This window comes from Branchiostoma belcheri, unplaced genomic scaffold (genome assembly GCF_001625305.1).
Source record: "Branchiostoma belcheri isolate BF01 breed outbred unplaced genomic scaffold, Haploidv18h27 scaffold42, whole genome shotgun sequence".
Classification (NCBI taxonomy): domain Eukaryota; kingdom Metazoa; phylum Chordata; class Leptocardii; order Amphioxiformes; family Branchiostomatidae; genus Branchiostoma; species Branchiostoma belcheri.
The window spans coordinates 1,584,918-1,597,275 of NW_017804043.1; the positions used below are offsets into that span (position 1 = coordinate 1,584,918).

Consider the following 12,358-nt stretch of genomic DNA (forward strand, 5'->3'; position numbering starts at 1 on the left):
AGAGAAGAGAGAGAGAGAGAGAGAGAGAGAGACGCACGCATACACATACACACACACATACACACACTAGAAGAGGGGGGGGGGGAACAATAGCTACACTCCCTTGCAATGCCGAAGTGCTTTTAAAGACATTGATACAAGCTAAATTTTGTCAGCAAAATTGGGGTTTTAACAGCTTTCATATGTTGTGAAAAAGTGACGGCCGTGTAAATTGTAAGAGACAGTGCGTGGATGGTACCTGGTCACTCCAGCACACTCAGGTTCACGATGACTCACCATGCAGGAGTGTAGAGTTTCTCGGTACCAGCGGAAGCCACGTGTTCACAAGACGACGCCACAAAACAATGTTTGTCTATAAACCAACTTAACAATGAAGTCATAGGTTGAGTGACGTTTACCAGACGGAAGAGATTACCGTGTGTACTTGGAATTCTAGCGAAGCGCTACATCCCGTGGAGGTAGGGCGAAGCAAGTACTACCAAGGTGGAGGGGGGGGGGTCTACCAAGCTTGAAAATCCGTAAACTTTATGTCTGAACGCATTTACATAAAAATCTATAATAGTATAACCTATTCCAGATTGAAAGAATTGAAAGTCTAGTGAACGAGCGGGGAAAATAATACACCAGAATACGTACACTAGAAAATTTGTACAAGGTTTGGAAAATAAACACCGTAAAGTGTTGTATGATACATTCCGTGTCCCCAATACACACGAATGACTCGTATTAAAACCGCAAATTGACTCAAAACGAAAAGGAAACCCTTGACTTTACTGTTCTTTCAATACATTATGTAAGCATTGGCAAGGATGCTTGTTGGCATGGAGTAGTTGCAGGAGTTATATGCTTGTATGTAGCATGTATTTATGTAGCAAAGTTGGCACCGGGCTAACAGATTCGTCATACTCTGACTTGTCAATGCCCAAATGGTTTATCCCAAAATCTTTTCGCTGTTCCCCATCCTGACCCTTCACTGTGCCACATCGTCGCAGTTCTTTAATATGGGGCAAACCCGTTTGTCCTAAAATTAACCAGGGGTCTTTGGTATCAATGTAAATGGAAGAGGTGGGCTATCACATTGTGGTATTAGCTAATTGAATCGGATCCAGTACTGAGTTGACCAGTCAAAAAGACAAGCACAAATAAAACCGACCAAAAATGCAAATGTTTGGAAGGCCGTAGCGTCCGCTGTCATTTTGCAATGCACGAAATATCTACACAGTTGGACTCTGCCAATCCTGTAGATATGAAAAAAGTATAAACAATAATCATAAGGTTTTTTTTGTCGCATTATAGGCAGTTGTTTACACCCATGCAGCGGGGTCAAATCGTGACCCGGCATATGCCATATTTTAGAGCATAACGCGTTCTTAGCCTTCGTAGCAGGCTTTAGAACTCGGGGTTTGGTGGTCTTCGGCTGTTTTCTGATTAGCCCAGTTCTAAAAAAACGGGGGTAATTCAACCAGACCGGCTATGTTGTCTATATGCAATAAGAAAATAGCACATAAAAGATCCCAAAGACCCCCAGTTTTTGGCGTGCTATGGAGGCTAGCATTTGCTGCATCTTAGAGAATAACGCGTTCTAGATCTGCGGTGACCTGCGGTTCGACTGTGGCTCCATATTAATTAAATCTCGACTGTCATCTTATCTTAGCAGTCTTATCTTGACCTCCAGACATTCCGTCTGAAACCTGATAAAGTTGTGAGGGGTCCATCCCCCCACCGGAAGCGCAATGGACGGTCCCCATTTGATGACCATAGACCGACCCCACCGGAAGTGCAATGCACGATCCCTTATAATTATTGATGCCCATGTTGATAGGGGTCTTGGAGATACGTGACCTCAACTCGCTTAAATGCCGTTTTCATTGTGTAAGATAATATGACATGCAATTTTCTTGGATTCTGAGCGAAGTAATATCTAAGCAGAGACAGAAACGGTTTCTTTCCAGACTTGGCACAAGACGCATGTCTCCACTTGGGAGAAATGGTGACATTGTTGCATTTGATGTTATCCAAATGTCGTTTGGAAAAGTACACAGTAGTTTGTAGTAGTAACTGTGTAAGACTATTGTTTATACTATTTTTCTTGGATTCTGAGCGAAGTAAGACATACACAGAGACAGAAGCGATTTTCTTTTCAGACTTGGCAGTTGTTGGCACGGAATACATGTCTCAACGTGGGGGAAATTGTTGCATTTAATGTTCAAATGCCGTATGAAAATGTGTACTGTAGTGTGTACTATTAACTGTGGAAGACTATAACAATTATGCTCTACCGTTTCTCTTGAATTTTATTCGTTGTAACATCTAAACAGGTACAGAAATGGTTTAGTCTTCAGACCTGGCACAGGATATACATGTCCTAACACTTGGGGGAAATCGTTGCCTTTCTTGTTACAAAGTTGCAGCTGTGTAAGTACGAAATGTCAACATCTACACGCACCGCTAGTCTGTATTTGGAAAGAGTTCTCCTTGGAGACAGGGACCGATTGTTTTCCCGCTCGTTTACGTTTCCTCAGTAAGAATCATGACTAATGGTAGCCTCTACCAGGCTTCTGGAGGCGGCTGGTAAGAGTTAGTGTCCACCAGACTCCTTTTGCAGGCTGAATAAATCGTAGAAATCGGCCTAGAAGGGGCCAGAGAAGGTAGCCGGCCAGAGAAGCTCAATTTGCCTGCCGTTCTACGATTTATTCAGCCTGCAAAAGGAGTCTGGTGGAGACTAGGAAAGAGTAGAAATTGGTCAAATAGAGATATACATGTAATATGCCGAGGGAGTTGGTCCTCGTACGTACAGTCGGTACAGTTTGCTGCACCGGGTGCGCCTTCCGAAGCCAAAACAGTTGGAAGGAAGAAAAGGAAGAAAGTGATTGCTCATTAATTATCCTGATGAAGACGACAGTGATCGCTGAAAATTTGATCTCTGTGTAACCCTTGTGTTAGAATAAAGTTCAACGTTTTACTATGATTACTACCAACACAGATGAACTTTCATGAAAGAAAGAAAGCTGCTTGTCGTGAAATGGCAAGTAAGAATTCAACTAGACTTAAAACGTTGTGAAAGGTCTGAGTTGGGGTTAGATTCTTGGCACCGACTGTGTGTACCTGGCTCCTATCCAAGAGTTCTCAATTGTCCGTGTCAGAGTAAATAGACACGGCTAGCCGTCTTCTTTGTGCGGAAGTTGGAGAGGGACGTGAGTTTCCACAGGCAGGGGCCGCTGGAAGAATGCAAATGTAGCAACGGTCTGGAGCCTTCGTACTGAAATGATAGTAATAACAGATAACAGCAAGTTTTATTGCAAATTCATGCCCGAGGGCTAATTGCATGAACAGAAGAAACATTTGTATAAAAACAGATAATTAGTACACATAGAACTACTGATAACTATCAAGAAACTACTAGTAAAAAACAGAATGTATTGCCAGTGCTTTTACTCAAACTGGTCACGTACGACAATAGCTGCAGTTTTGACATCCGCAAAATATAGGGGTTGACACTAGGGCGATGTTTTTAGCCTCTACCAGGCTTCGGAAGTGGCTGGAGAGAGTAGATAATGGCCAAATAGACCAATTGTACTCCTTTAGCGTCTATTTATCCCATTTCTACTCTTTCCGACCGCTTTCGAAGCCTGGCAGAGGTTAAAATGTGTAATGTCTCAGATATTGTCATTCGGGTGGCCACAACGGTCTGTTCACCAGGCTACAGGAGTATCATGATAGCACTAGCCTCTACCAGGCTTCGTGAGGCGACTGGAAATAGTAGAAATCGGACAAATAGAGAGATGACATGCCAGAGGAGTTGGTCCGCTAGAGAGTACAGTTTGCGGCAGACTCTCTATTTGGCCGATTTCTACTCTTTCCAACCGCTATCATAGCATAGCACCCTCTTAAGCATTGCGAGAACCGTCCCGCCCTGAGAATGTGCCCTGGTGAACTCTCACCAGTCAATCTAACACGTGGAGGTACTGACCGCCTGAACTTCTAAATCCCCGAGAAAACTTCAGTCAACAAACTAGTGAACCATACAGAAGACAACTGTAGTACTCAGACCGAAGCGCATAGCACAAGTAAAGGGATAGTTCGTTTTATATCAAGACAAGTAATGTGTTAATGACCTCTTAAAAATGGAGATACTGTGTGTGTGTGTGTGTGTGTGTGTGTGTGTGTGTGTGTGTGCGCGTGTGTGTGTGTGTGTGTGTGTGTGTGTGTGTGTGTGTGTGTGTGTGTTTGTGTGTTTCCGAATTTTGTGGTCAGTATAAGTTAAGAAAACTTTATGGGTTGTGATGATATTTGGTATGCTGGTAGGTCCTGGGAAGACAAAGGTCAAGGTTTAATATGGGCCTCCTAGTGGCTCACCTTGGTACTGCAGCAGAACTTCCGGGTTTGGTATCCTGAACATGCTATGGTCTTGATTTTTTTGTGACAGATAGCGTTTTGTGACAGGAACAAGTGTTATAAGTTGTAAACGGTGTAGCACTGTTAAAACTACTTCCCCTGGGGTCGTATGGCGTAGCGGCAGAGTGCTCAACTCGGAGCCAGGAGGTCCCGGGTTCGAGTCCTGACATGCCACCGATCTTGCATGCCTTTGGGAAAGGCACTTTACATGACAAGTGAAAATGAGTATTGTATTGTCCCCTGTGTTGGTATAAAACTGTTTCCATGGAACTTCCCCAGGATGTTAGTGGGTGCGCCGAGAGCCCAGACCCGTCAGCCCGGCACGGACCACCCCGGCGCCGCGTACATGTGTAACCTGGAGCACGAGCCGTGTGTGCAGATTCCCTTCGATACAACAGGTAAGGTAGCCTCTACCAGGCTTCGGAAGGCGGCCGGAAAGAGTAGAAATCGGCTAAATAGAGAGATAACATGCCAGGGGACTGAGTTTGTCTGCTGGGAGAGAACATTTTAGCAGACCAACTCCCCTGGCATGTTATTTCTCTATTTAGCCGATTTCTACTCTTTCCAGCCGCCTCCCGAAGCCTGGTAGAGGCTACAGGTAAGGCACAGGAAAGGGTAGGTATTTCCGGTCTCAGTCCTGGAAAAACTAGGGCCGGTAGGTAGGGCTTTCCTTTCTTCTTAGACAGTTATGAGCAAGATTTAACTGTAATTTCCAACACAAGAAATTGGACTCACCCACATTTTTTTACTGTACAACTCTATATGTAGTCGATGTAGGTGGCGTTTTTGCGTAGCCTCCTTTTCAGGCGTTCCGGGATCTCGCCGCTATATGTAGCCGTGGTATAGGTGGCGCTTTTGCGGAAGTCGACCCCAGTGATGAACCGGGATGAGGGGGGGTACAAACTCAGCCACGTTTGGGATTGTGTTCTCGCCGCAAAAGCGCCACCTACATCGGCTACATATAGCGTCGAGAAGCAGAACTCCAGTCAGAAGCTCTGAAGAAGATGTCTGATAGACCTCGAAACGTAAGCGATGTAGGAACTCTTGGCTCTGTAAAAGAAAACCCTTATATCTTTTGTTAGCATAATTTTCTGGCCTACACTGATCCCTCTCCCCCCTTCGCAGGATCAGACCTGATAGACGGCAGTCTAACGCTCTACAAGGAGGACAAGTCCTTCCAGTGGTTCGGCGCCTCCATCAAGAGCTCGGGACCAAACGGACCTGTGGTGGTAAGTACACATTCTCTGAGTTTGGATCCACAAAAGAAGGCATATCAAATCAATAGTACGTGCTTATAAACCTGCATTTCCTCTGCAGTCTCTTATAGTGTCACTGATAAAAGGTAGTGGATGCTACCTGAAACGTCTGACTCTGACCGTTTCCAAAATCATATCCAGTTGCTTGAGCAACTGCTTTTTGGCGTTTGGGGTCTAGACCTTTTAGCCGAGTGGTTAGAGCGTCGGAGTCTGAAACTGGTGCTCGTTTAGTAGTGGGTTCGAACCCCGGCCCCAAACTTTTTTTTTTCATTCGCACGCTCGCATCGATTTTAAGGTTCCCAGTGGATGTCATCCATATAATCCAATTAACATGGCCTCACCGACAATCCTGTAATTTGGTAACCATTTGCTTGTGTGTTTTCTCTTCAGGCGTGCGCCCCACGGTACGTTTACTACACCAAGTACGTCAGGGAACGAGAGCCGATCGGCAGCTGCTTCGTTGCTAGGAGAAACTTCACCTCGTTCCGAGAGTACACTCCGTGCCACTCAGGTATGTCTGGGTTTTCAGAAGGGCAAATTCCTCGCGATTTTTGTCCGAATTATTCTTATCATAAACATGGGACTGCGGGACTTTCGTGAATAGTTTCATCAGGTTTGTAGGTTACTGAGTAAGTTACTTTGCTCTACCAAGAGACTTTGTTTGTATTAGCTAACGTTTGTGGTGTGTAAAAGTTTATATTTTGTTGATTTTAGTGTATTAGTGACCGAAAATCGACCTTTTCAACCCTAAACGGCTAAAAAATTGGATTTTCTTAAGATATAGCTATAGGGATTTTCTTGTACACAACCAAACTAGTCCTACCTTGCTAATAATAAGACGTTTTGGTGTCTATCAGACACCTTCCTCAGAGCTTCTGACTGGAGTTCTGCATAGGTGGCGCTTTTGCGGCAAATATCGCTGGATTTTCTTGTGTACTTCCTCACTTCCTGGATACTTTAAGTAATAAATTACATTTATATTCCCACCCAGCGGATGAATATGACATTGCACCATGGCATCGAACCGGATTCTGTCAGGCGGGATTTAGCGTCACATTCACCAGCGTGAGTTCCGAATCATCACCATCCCTGCGTTTACGAATAGCGGGCCATTTTTACATGTCAAGGGCCTTTGCTTTACTTAGATTTTATTTTTGCAGGAATAGACTTAAAACTTTCACATTGTACTATTTATGACAATTTGTGCCCAGTACTTTGAAATTAATGTCTTTTATGAAATACATTTATTTTGCTAGGACGGGAGCAAAATTTTGATAGGTGCAGTTGGAAGCTACAACTGGCAAGGTAGGGCATCTTTTCTGTTGTTTGTATAGCTCCTGTCATGCCGAATTATTCAAATAATTTCCATGTATCATGAACATGATACTCACTCACGCCTTAAGCATCGAGATGCGTAAAGAGATGTGTAAAGTTGACCCGATGGCTACAAACCGTTATAACTGTGTAGCGAATCCTCATGGCACTATAAGGTACTTGAAATAGCATTATGATTCACCTCAGTTGGGGCTCACCTGGCTGTTTTTTTAATCACCTTTACCTTCATTTTGCCCATCTCCAGGACAGGTGTATTCACAAAGCGTCAGAAGGAGCTTGATGCGGCGGACCAGTATCGGACCGGCCAAGGAGAACGACACGTATCTCGGTAGGTGGTGATACTCATGGTCAGAAATACAAATGGCACGAAAGAGTGTTTAGATTCTTAAACGTTTTCTCATGATCACTCGTTGCATGCAGCCATGCATGCATCCCTGACTTCAATATGCACAGAAAGTGTATAAAGGATTTAGGGGAAGCAGTATGTAATGAAAAGTTGTGAAACGTATATCAAGAGATAAACAAACGTACGTTTATATCATTCCTGTATAGGGTATTCAACAGCGGTCGGTGAGTTTGACGGAGATTCACTGGAAGACGGTGAGACACAGATTTCAATTTTCACACTTTAACATCACTTTATATCACTAAGGCTCACGTTGTATAAGTTCACAAAATTGCTTATTTACTTGCTATGTCTAGTAATTGCGCTGATGATGTTGGTACCATTACAGAATATGTAGTCGGAGTCCCACGAGCGAAGATGATGCACGGTGCGGTAAGCAGACCCTTCTTTCTTGATTAAATGGACAAATAAACAATAATAAGAACCAGCAGTATATAGTGCGTTTGCTCCCAAGCAAACATAGTACAAATGTTTTTGAACATAGTACAAAAAGAAAAGGGTATAGAATAAAGGGCTAATACCCCGCCCCGAGGTGTATATGATGAGATAATCCCTGGTCAGGTGCGATAACCACCGGATAAACCACCAAGTGAGCGTAGCGCAGGGATTATCTCACCATATACACCTCGGGACGGGGCATTGACCCTTTATTATATTAAACGTCCTGTTCCCTTTTAGGTAGTTATCCTTGACGCCACCATGCGCGAGCTGGCCACCCTGGCGGGAGAACAGATGGGGGCGTACTTCGGGTACTCCGTGTGCGTGCAGGACGTCAACGGCGACGGGTGAGTCAGAAGCTATAGACCACGTCGGCAGAACGTACTGCGCCTGAGCAAAACCCTGATTTTTCGCGATTTCTGTTGGATGTTTGGTCAACGTTGCAATAGAATTTTGCCTGTTGCAGACGATAGTTTTTCCGACATAATATTTGGAAACTACAGACGGGATGTTAACCTTCAACGAGAATACGACCTTATCGTACTATCAAAAATAGTTATAATCTTAAAACTTTTCCTTCCATGTTTAGTGCAGACGACGTGCTTGTTGGCGCGCCGATGTGGACAGACCGGGAGTGGCCGGAGGACGGCTGGGAGCGCGGCAGGGTGTACATCTTCCACCAGCTCAGGGCGTACGGCTCCAGGGTGAGACAGCAGCATTCTTATGATCTATTTTATTATATTGACAGATTGAAAGATTTTATTATGTAAAAACAGATTTCCATAGGTTCCTAAAGCTGAATAGCTTGGATGCTAGGATATTGAAATTTATCAATTAGTGTACGTACCTAAAGCCCGGACCATGGCATATCGTTTATTGATTTTAACTGTAATGGTCTTGTAAATGTTTTACATGTGACATAAACTATATTTCGTGGAATGTAACCAGTCATTGTTTTAAAGTGATCCATACTCAGTCTAGATATTCTCTGTAATAAGGACGACAGTCGGGTGTGTTGTCCGCGAGATCCTTATTCAACAAAGATTTGATTTGATCAATGTAATACTTGCGAACAGCATTTTGGTGAAGAGGTGGGTATTCGTCATAGTTTTGCTGCTTTACACTTTGGATGGTTTTTGTACTTGTTTTCTGGCAGGTTCGGTTTAACATCGCTCCCACACTGATCGGGGAGGGTGCCGGGGAGAGGTTCGGACTGTCCATGGTCGGACTGGGAGATATCAGCAAGGACGGGTACAACGGTAAGTTTCTATGCTTCCATATCTTAGGCAAATCTAGACTTATTTCTGTTTTCATGTCCAGACAATTTCAATGATGTTTATCTAATGTTGACTTTGATAGCACAAATGATACTGTGCTATTCTCCCTCAAGCAGAGATATTGTGGTATCCAGAACCGTTCTTTGTATCCGATGCTCAGGTATGGTTCTTACTATTCAGAACCATGAGTCCACGCGTATACAGAACCGTGCCAGGGACAACTCTAATTCATAGAACTAGATTGGTACGGGTTTGGATACCATAGGTTTCGATCATGTGGTAGAAGTTGCTAAGATTTCTTTCACTGGCCTCCTTGGAAGGGTCACAGACAACATTAGCCCCACCTTGCGTTTTGTGATAAAGGTTCAGGGAAGCCAATGAAAGAAATGCCGACAGAAGCTCCTGCTTGGAGAGTAGATATCGGTAGTCTTCTTGTAATTGTACTAATCTAGTCCAATCTGTGCCGTAGATGTTGCGATTTCTGCACCGTACGGTGGGAAGGAATCCGCCGGCGTTGTCTACATCTATAACGGGTCACCGTATGGCCTGAAGACGGAGTACTCACAGGTAAAAAAAAAAATATTTGACTTTTATATGGCTAATTGTCTGATTGTCATGCTGATTGATCTGATGTCCCTTCTGTTCTTTAAAATTATGAATTTTCGTTCCAGAAAATTTCGGGTGAAGCCGTTGTCCCAGGAATCCGTACGTTTGGTTTCTCCTTGTCTGCATCAGCTGATATTGACGGCAACCAGTACCGAGGTACGGGGCATCTTTGTCTTGTCTTTGGGGGTTAAGGTAGCCAATTGGCAACATCAACTTGCTGAATATTTGCACCATCGCACACCGGGGCATACCGCTACTCTTTTCCGAAAGGTGTGGCTCTCTCCAAAACACGAGACCTCCATTTTACGTCCTATAAGAGGAATGTCCGTATTAAACCGAAGCTAGGTGCTCATTTTCACCTGAATGAAGTGAGGAAAGTTGTGTGAATCGCTTTTCCCATGGGCACAACGTTGGGGCATGTAAGTGGAATCGAAGCCAGGTTCCGGGCCGAATGCCCTACCATTACGCCAGAGTTATATAATAAGTAATGTGGTTGTTGTTATTTGGAAAGGGAGTCATATGTGTTCGAGGCCTTTTCCCCGAAATAGTCTGATACAGTGAGTTGGTGCAAGATACCAAACGTCTTAATGTTTTTCTTGTGTTCTTTTGGCACAGACTTGATCGTCGGCGCACACGCTACTGATACTGCCGTCGTTCTGAGGTATGTAAGATTGTACAGTCCATGCAAGGCATATCTTTTAGTCAATAGATTCATGTATTCCAAAAAGCAGTTATACTCAAGCAACTGGATATGATTTTGAAAACGTCAGACGTTTCAGGTAGTATCCACTAGCTTTCGTCAGTGACTGAGAGACCAGAGGGGAAATGCAGGTTTATAAGCACAATTGATTGATATGAAAGATTCATGTATTATCGAAGCATTGTATCAAGTCCATTATATGTTATAAATGAAATGGATATTTAAAAATGTCTAAATTTGCTATTTCTGTATTCTTATGATACCTTGTATACAATTGCTCTACAGTATTGCCCTTTCTGCTTTTCATACGACAGCCTATTTACTTTTAAAGTTTTTATGAAGTTTGTTCCTTATTTTTCCAGAACGAGACCAATCCTGAGAGTTGACAGCACCGTGACTGTTGAGCCAAAGGTCATTGACCTAGAGAACAAAGTCTGCCAGATGCGGGACGGCACAGCGGTACCATGGTAAAGTATCAATTAAACTGTAAAAGTATTAATTAAACTAATTAATAATTAGTTTAGCCAACTGTCCCTCCCCACGACAGCCCAAATGGTAGAAGTGGACAGATAAAGTAAAGTAAGTAAGTAATTATTAGTGAGAGCATGAAAGTTCATTGTGTTGGTACAATTCATTATAATGAAAATAAAATTTCCTTCCAACACTGGAATGAATTGGGACTTACCCCAAATTTTTGGCTGACTCCTTCAACCTTGTTCACGGAATGGACCCGTGTACTCTTGGAACGTGACGTCAGAGACACGTGACCGTAGTAGCGGGTCATACGTACCAGATAACTTGTGTCGCCCCCCGTCTCTGTTCAGGATAGGTGTGTGAGAGTTAATTAATGAGAGTTGATTATCTTAAGATATCTGAATTAAAAGAAGGATTTTCATAATCGTTTTTATCTTTTTCTTTCCAGTTTCACCATCACAGAGTGTTTTCGCTATGACGGAATCGCAGTCCCACTGAATATAGGTATGTATAGTTCCATTACGCTGAATTTTCTCAAAACTAGTGTTTGATACAAACGAAAATATTGCCAAAAAGCAGTAACTTAAGCAAGTGGATATGATTTTAGAAACGTTCAAACGGTCAGACGTTTCAGGTAGAATCCACAATTCGTCAGTGACACTATTGATAGGTAGTGGATGCCATCTGAAACGTCTGACCGTTTCCAAAATCATATCCAGTTGCTTGAGTAACTGTTTTTTGGCGTATCTTATAACCTGGATGTCTAACCTTCACCGACTAAACAAAATGTTCAGTTCGTATAACCATTTTTCTTTCTTTCAGAACTCCAATATGAGACGGTTTTGGACAGGATCCGGGCCTCTAACTCCCGGGCTGACTTCCTGGGCCGTACGGACGCCATTAAACTCATCCGGCTAACGCAGGGAGTGCGCAAGTGCGAACAATCGCAAGCTTACATCCGGGTAACTTTCACTCTACCTTATACAAGCAAAAATAATTATCTGCGTGCTTTTAGACGTTTTTATCGTCTTTTGCTGTGCCGTTATCTTCTGTGTCGGTGGAGTATCGGACACTGAGATGCCATTGACACTGCCTTGCAGCCACCGAAAGTTCTGCTTGGAGAATACGTGTATTTGAGATATTTGACACCACTCCCGCTGTGCGAAACGATGGATACGGACGCAAATATTGCAAATTTTAGAGCGTAAAATACTTGGCTATATCATATTTTACATTGCGTCATGTGAGAATTTTTTTACATGCCGCTACTACATAGCTGATATCGACGTTTCGGTTTCATTTTAAAGCTCAGTGGGACTCCCGCGAGACCTGACGTCCGTACAACCGTTCAATAAACATGTGAACGTCATTTATCGACCGATTTATATTTTTGACGTGTGGGGGAGGGTCATGGAAAATTTTTGGAGCTAGGGGGAGGGTCATGGAATTTTTTTTTTACTCCTCCCCCCCC

At 43.4% G+C, this 12,358-nt stretch overlaps 1 protein-coding gene across 1 annotated transcript in view; it reads left to right on the forward strand.

Moving 5' to 3' along the window:
- Positions 1-12,358, forward strand: part of LOC109478133 (integrin alpha-8-like) — a 22,448-nt gene that overhangs the window by 1,750 nt on the left and 8,340 nt on the right. Inside the window, exons 2-17 of the mRNA XM_019779622.1 lie at positions 4,675-4,793; positions 5,521-5,624; positions 6,042-6,162; positions 6,643-6,716; positions 6,908-6,956; positions 7,231-7,314; positions 7,539-7,586; positions 7,721-7,764; positions 8,071-8,177; positions 8,420-8,534; positions 8,987-9,089; positions 9,577-9,674; positions 9,779-9,869; positions 10,329-10,374; positions 11,336-11,391; positions 11,710-11,849. Coding sequence (XP_019635181.1) covers positions 4,675-4,793; positions 5,521-5,624; positions 6,042-6,162; positions 6,643-6,716; positions 6,908-6,956; positions 7,231-7,314; positions 7,539-7,586; positions 7,721-7,764; positions 8,071-8,177; positions 8,420-8,534; positions 8,987-9,089; positions 9,577-9,674; positions 9,779-9,869; positions 10,329-10,374; positions 11,336-11,391; positions 11,710-11,849 — 1,399 coding nt within the window. The remainder of the gene's footprint in view (positions 1-4,674; positions 4,794-5,520; positions 5,625-6,041; positions 6,163-6,642; positions 6,717-6,907; positions 6,957-7,230; positions 7,315-7,538; positions 7,587-7,720; positions 7,765-8,070; positions 8,178-8,419; positions 8,535-8,986; positions 9,090-9,576; positions 9,675-9,778; positions 9,870-10,328; positions 10,375-11,335; positions 11,392-11,709; positions 11,850-12,358) is intronic.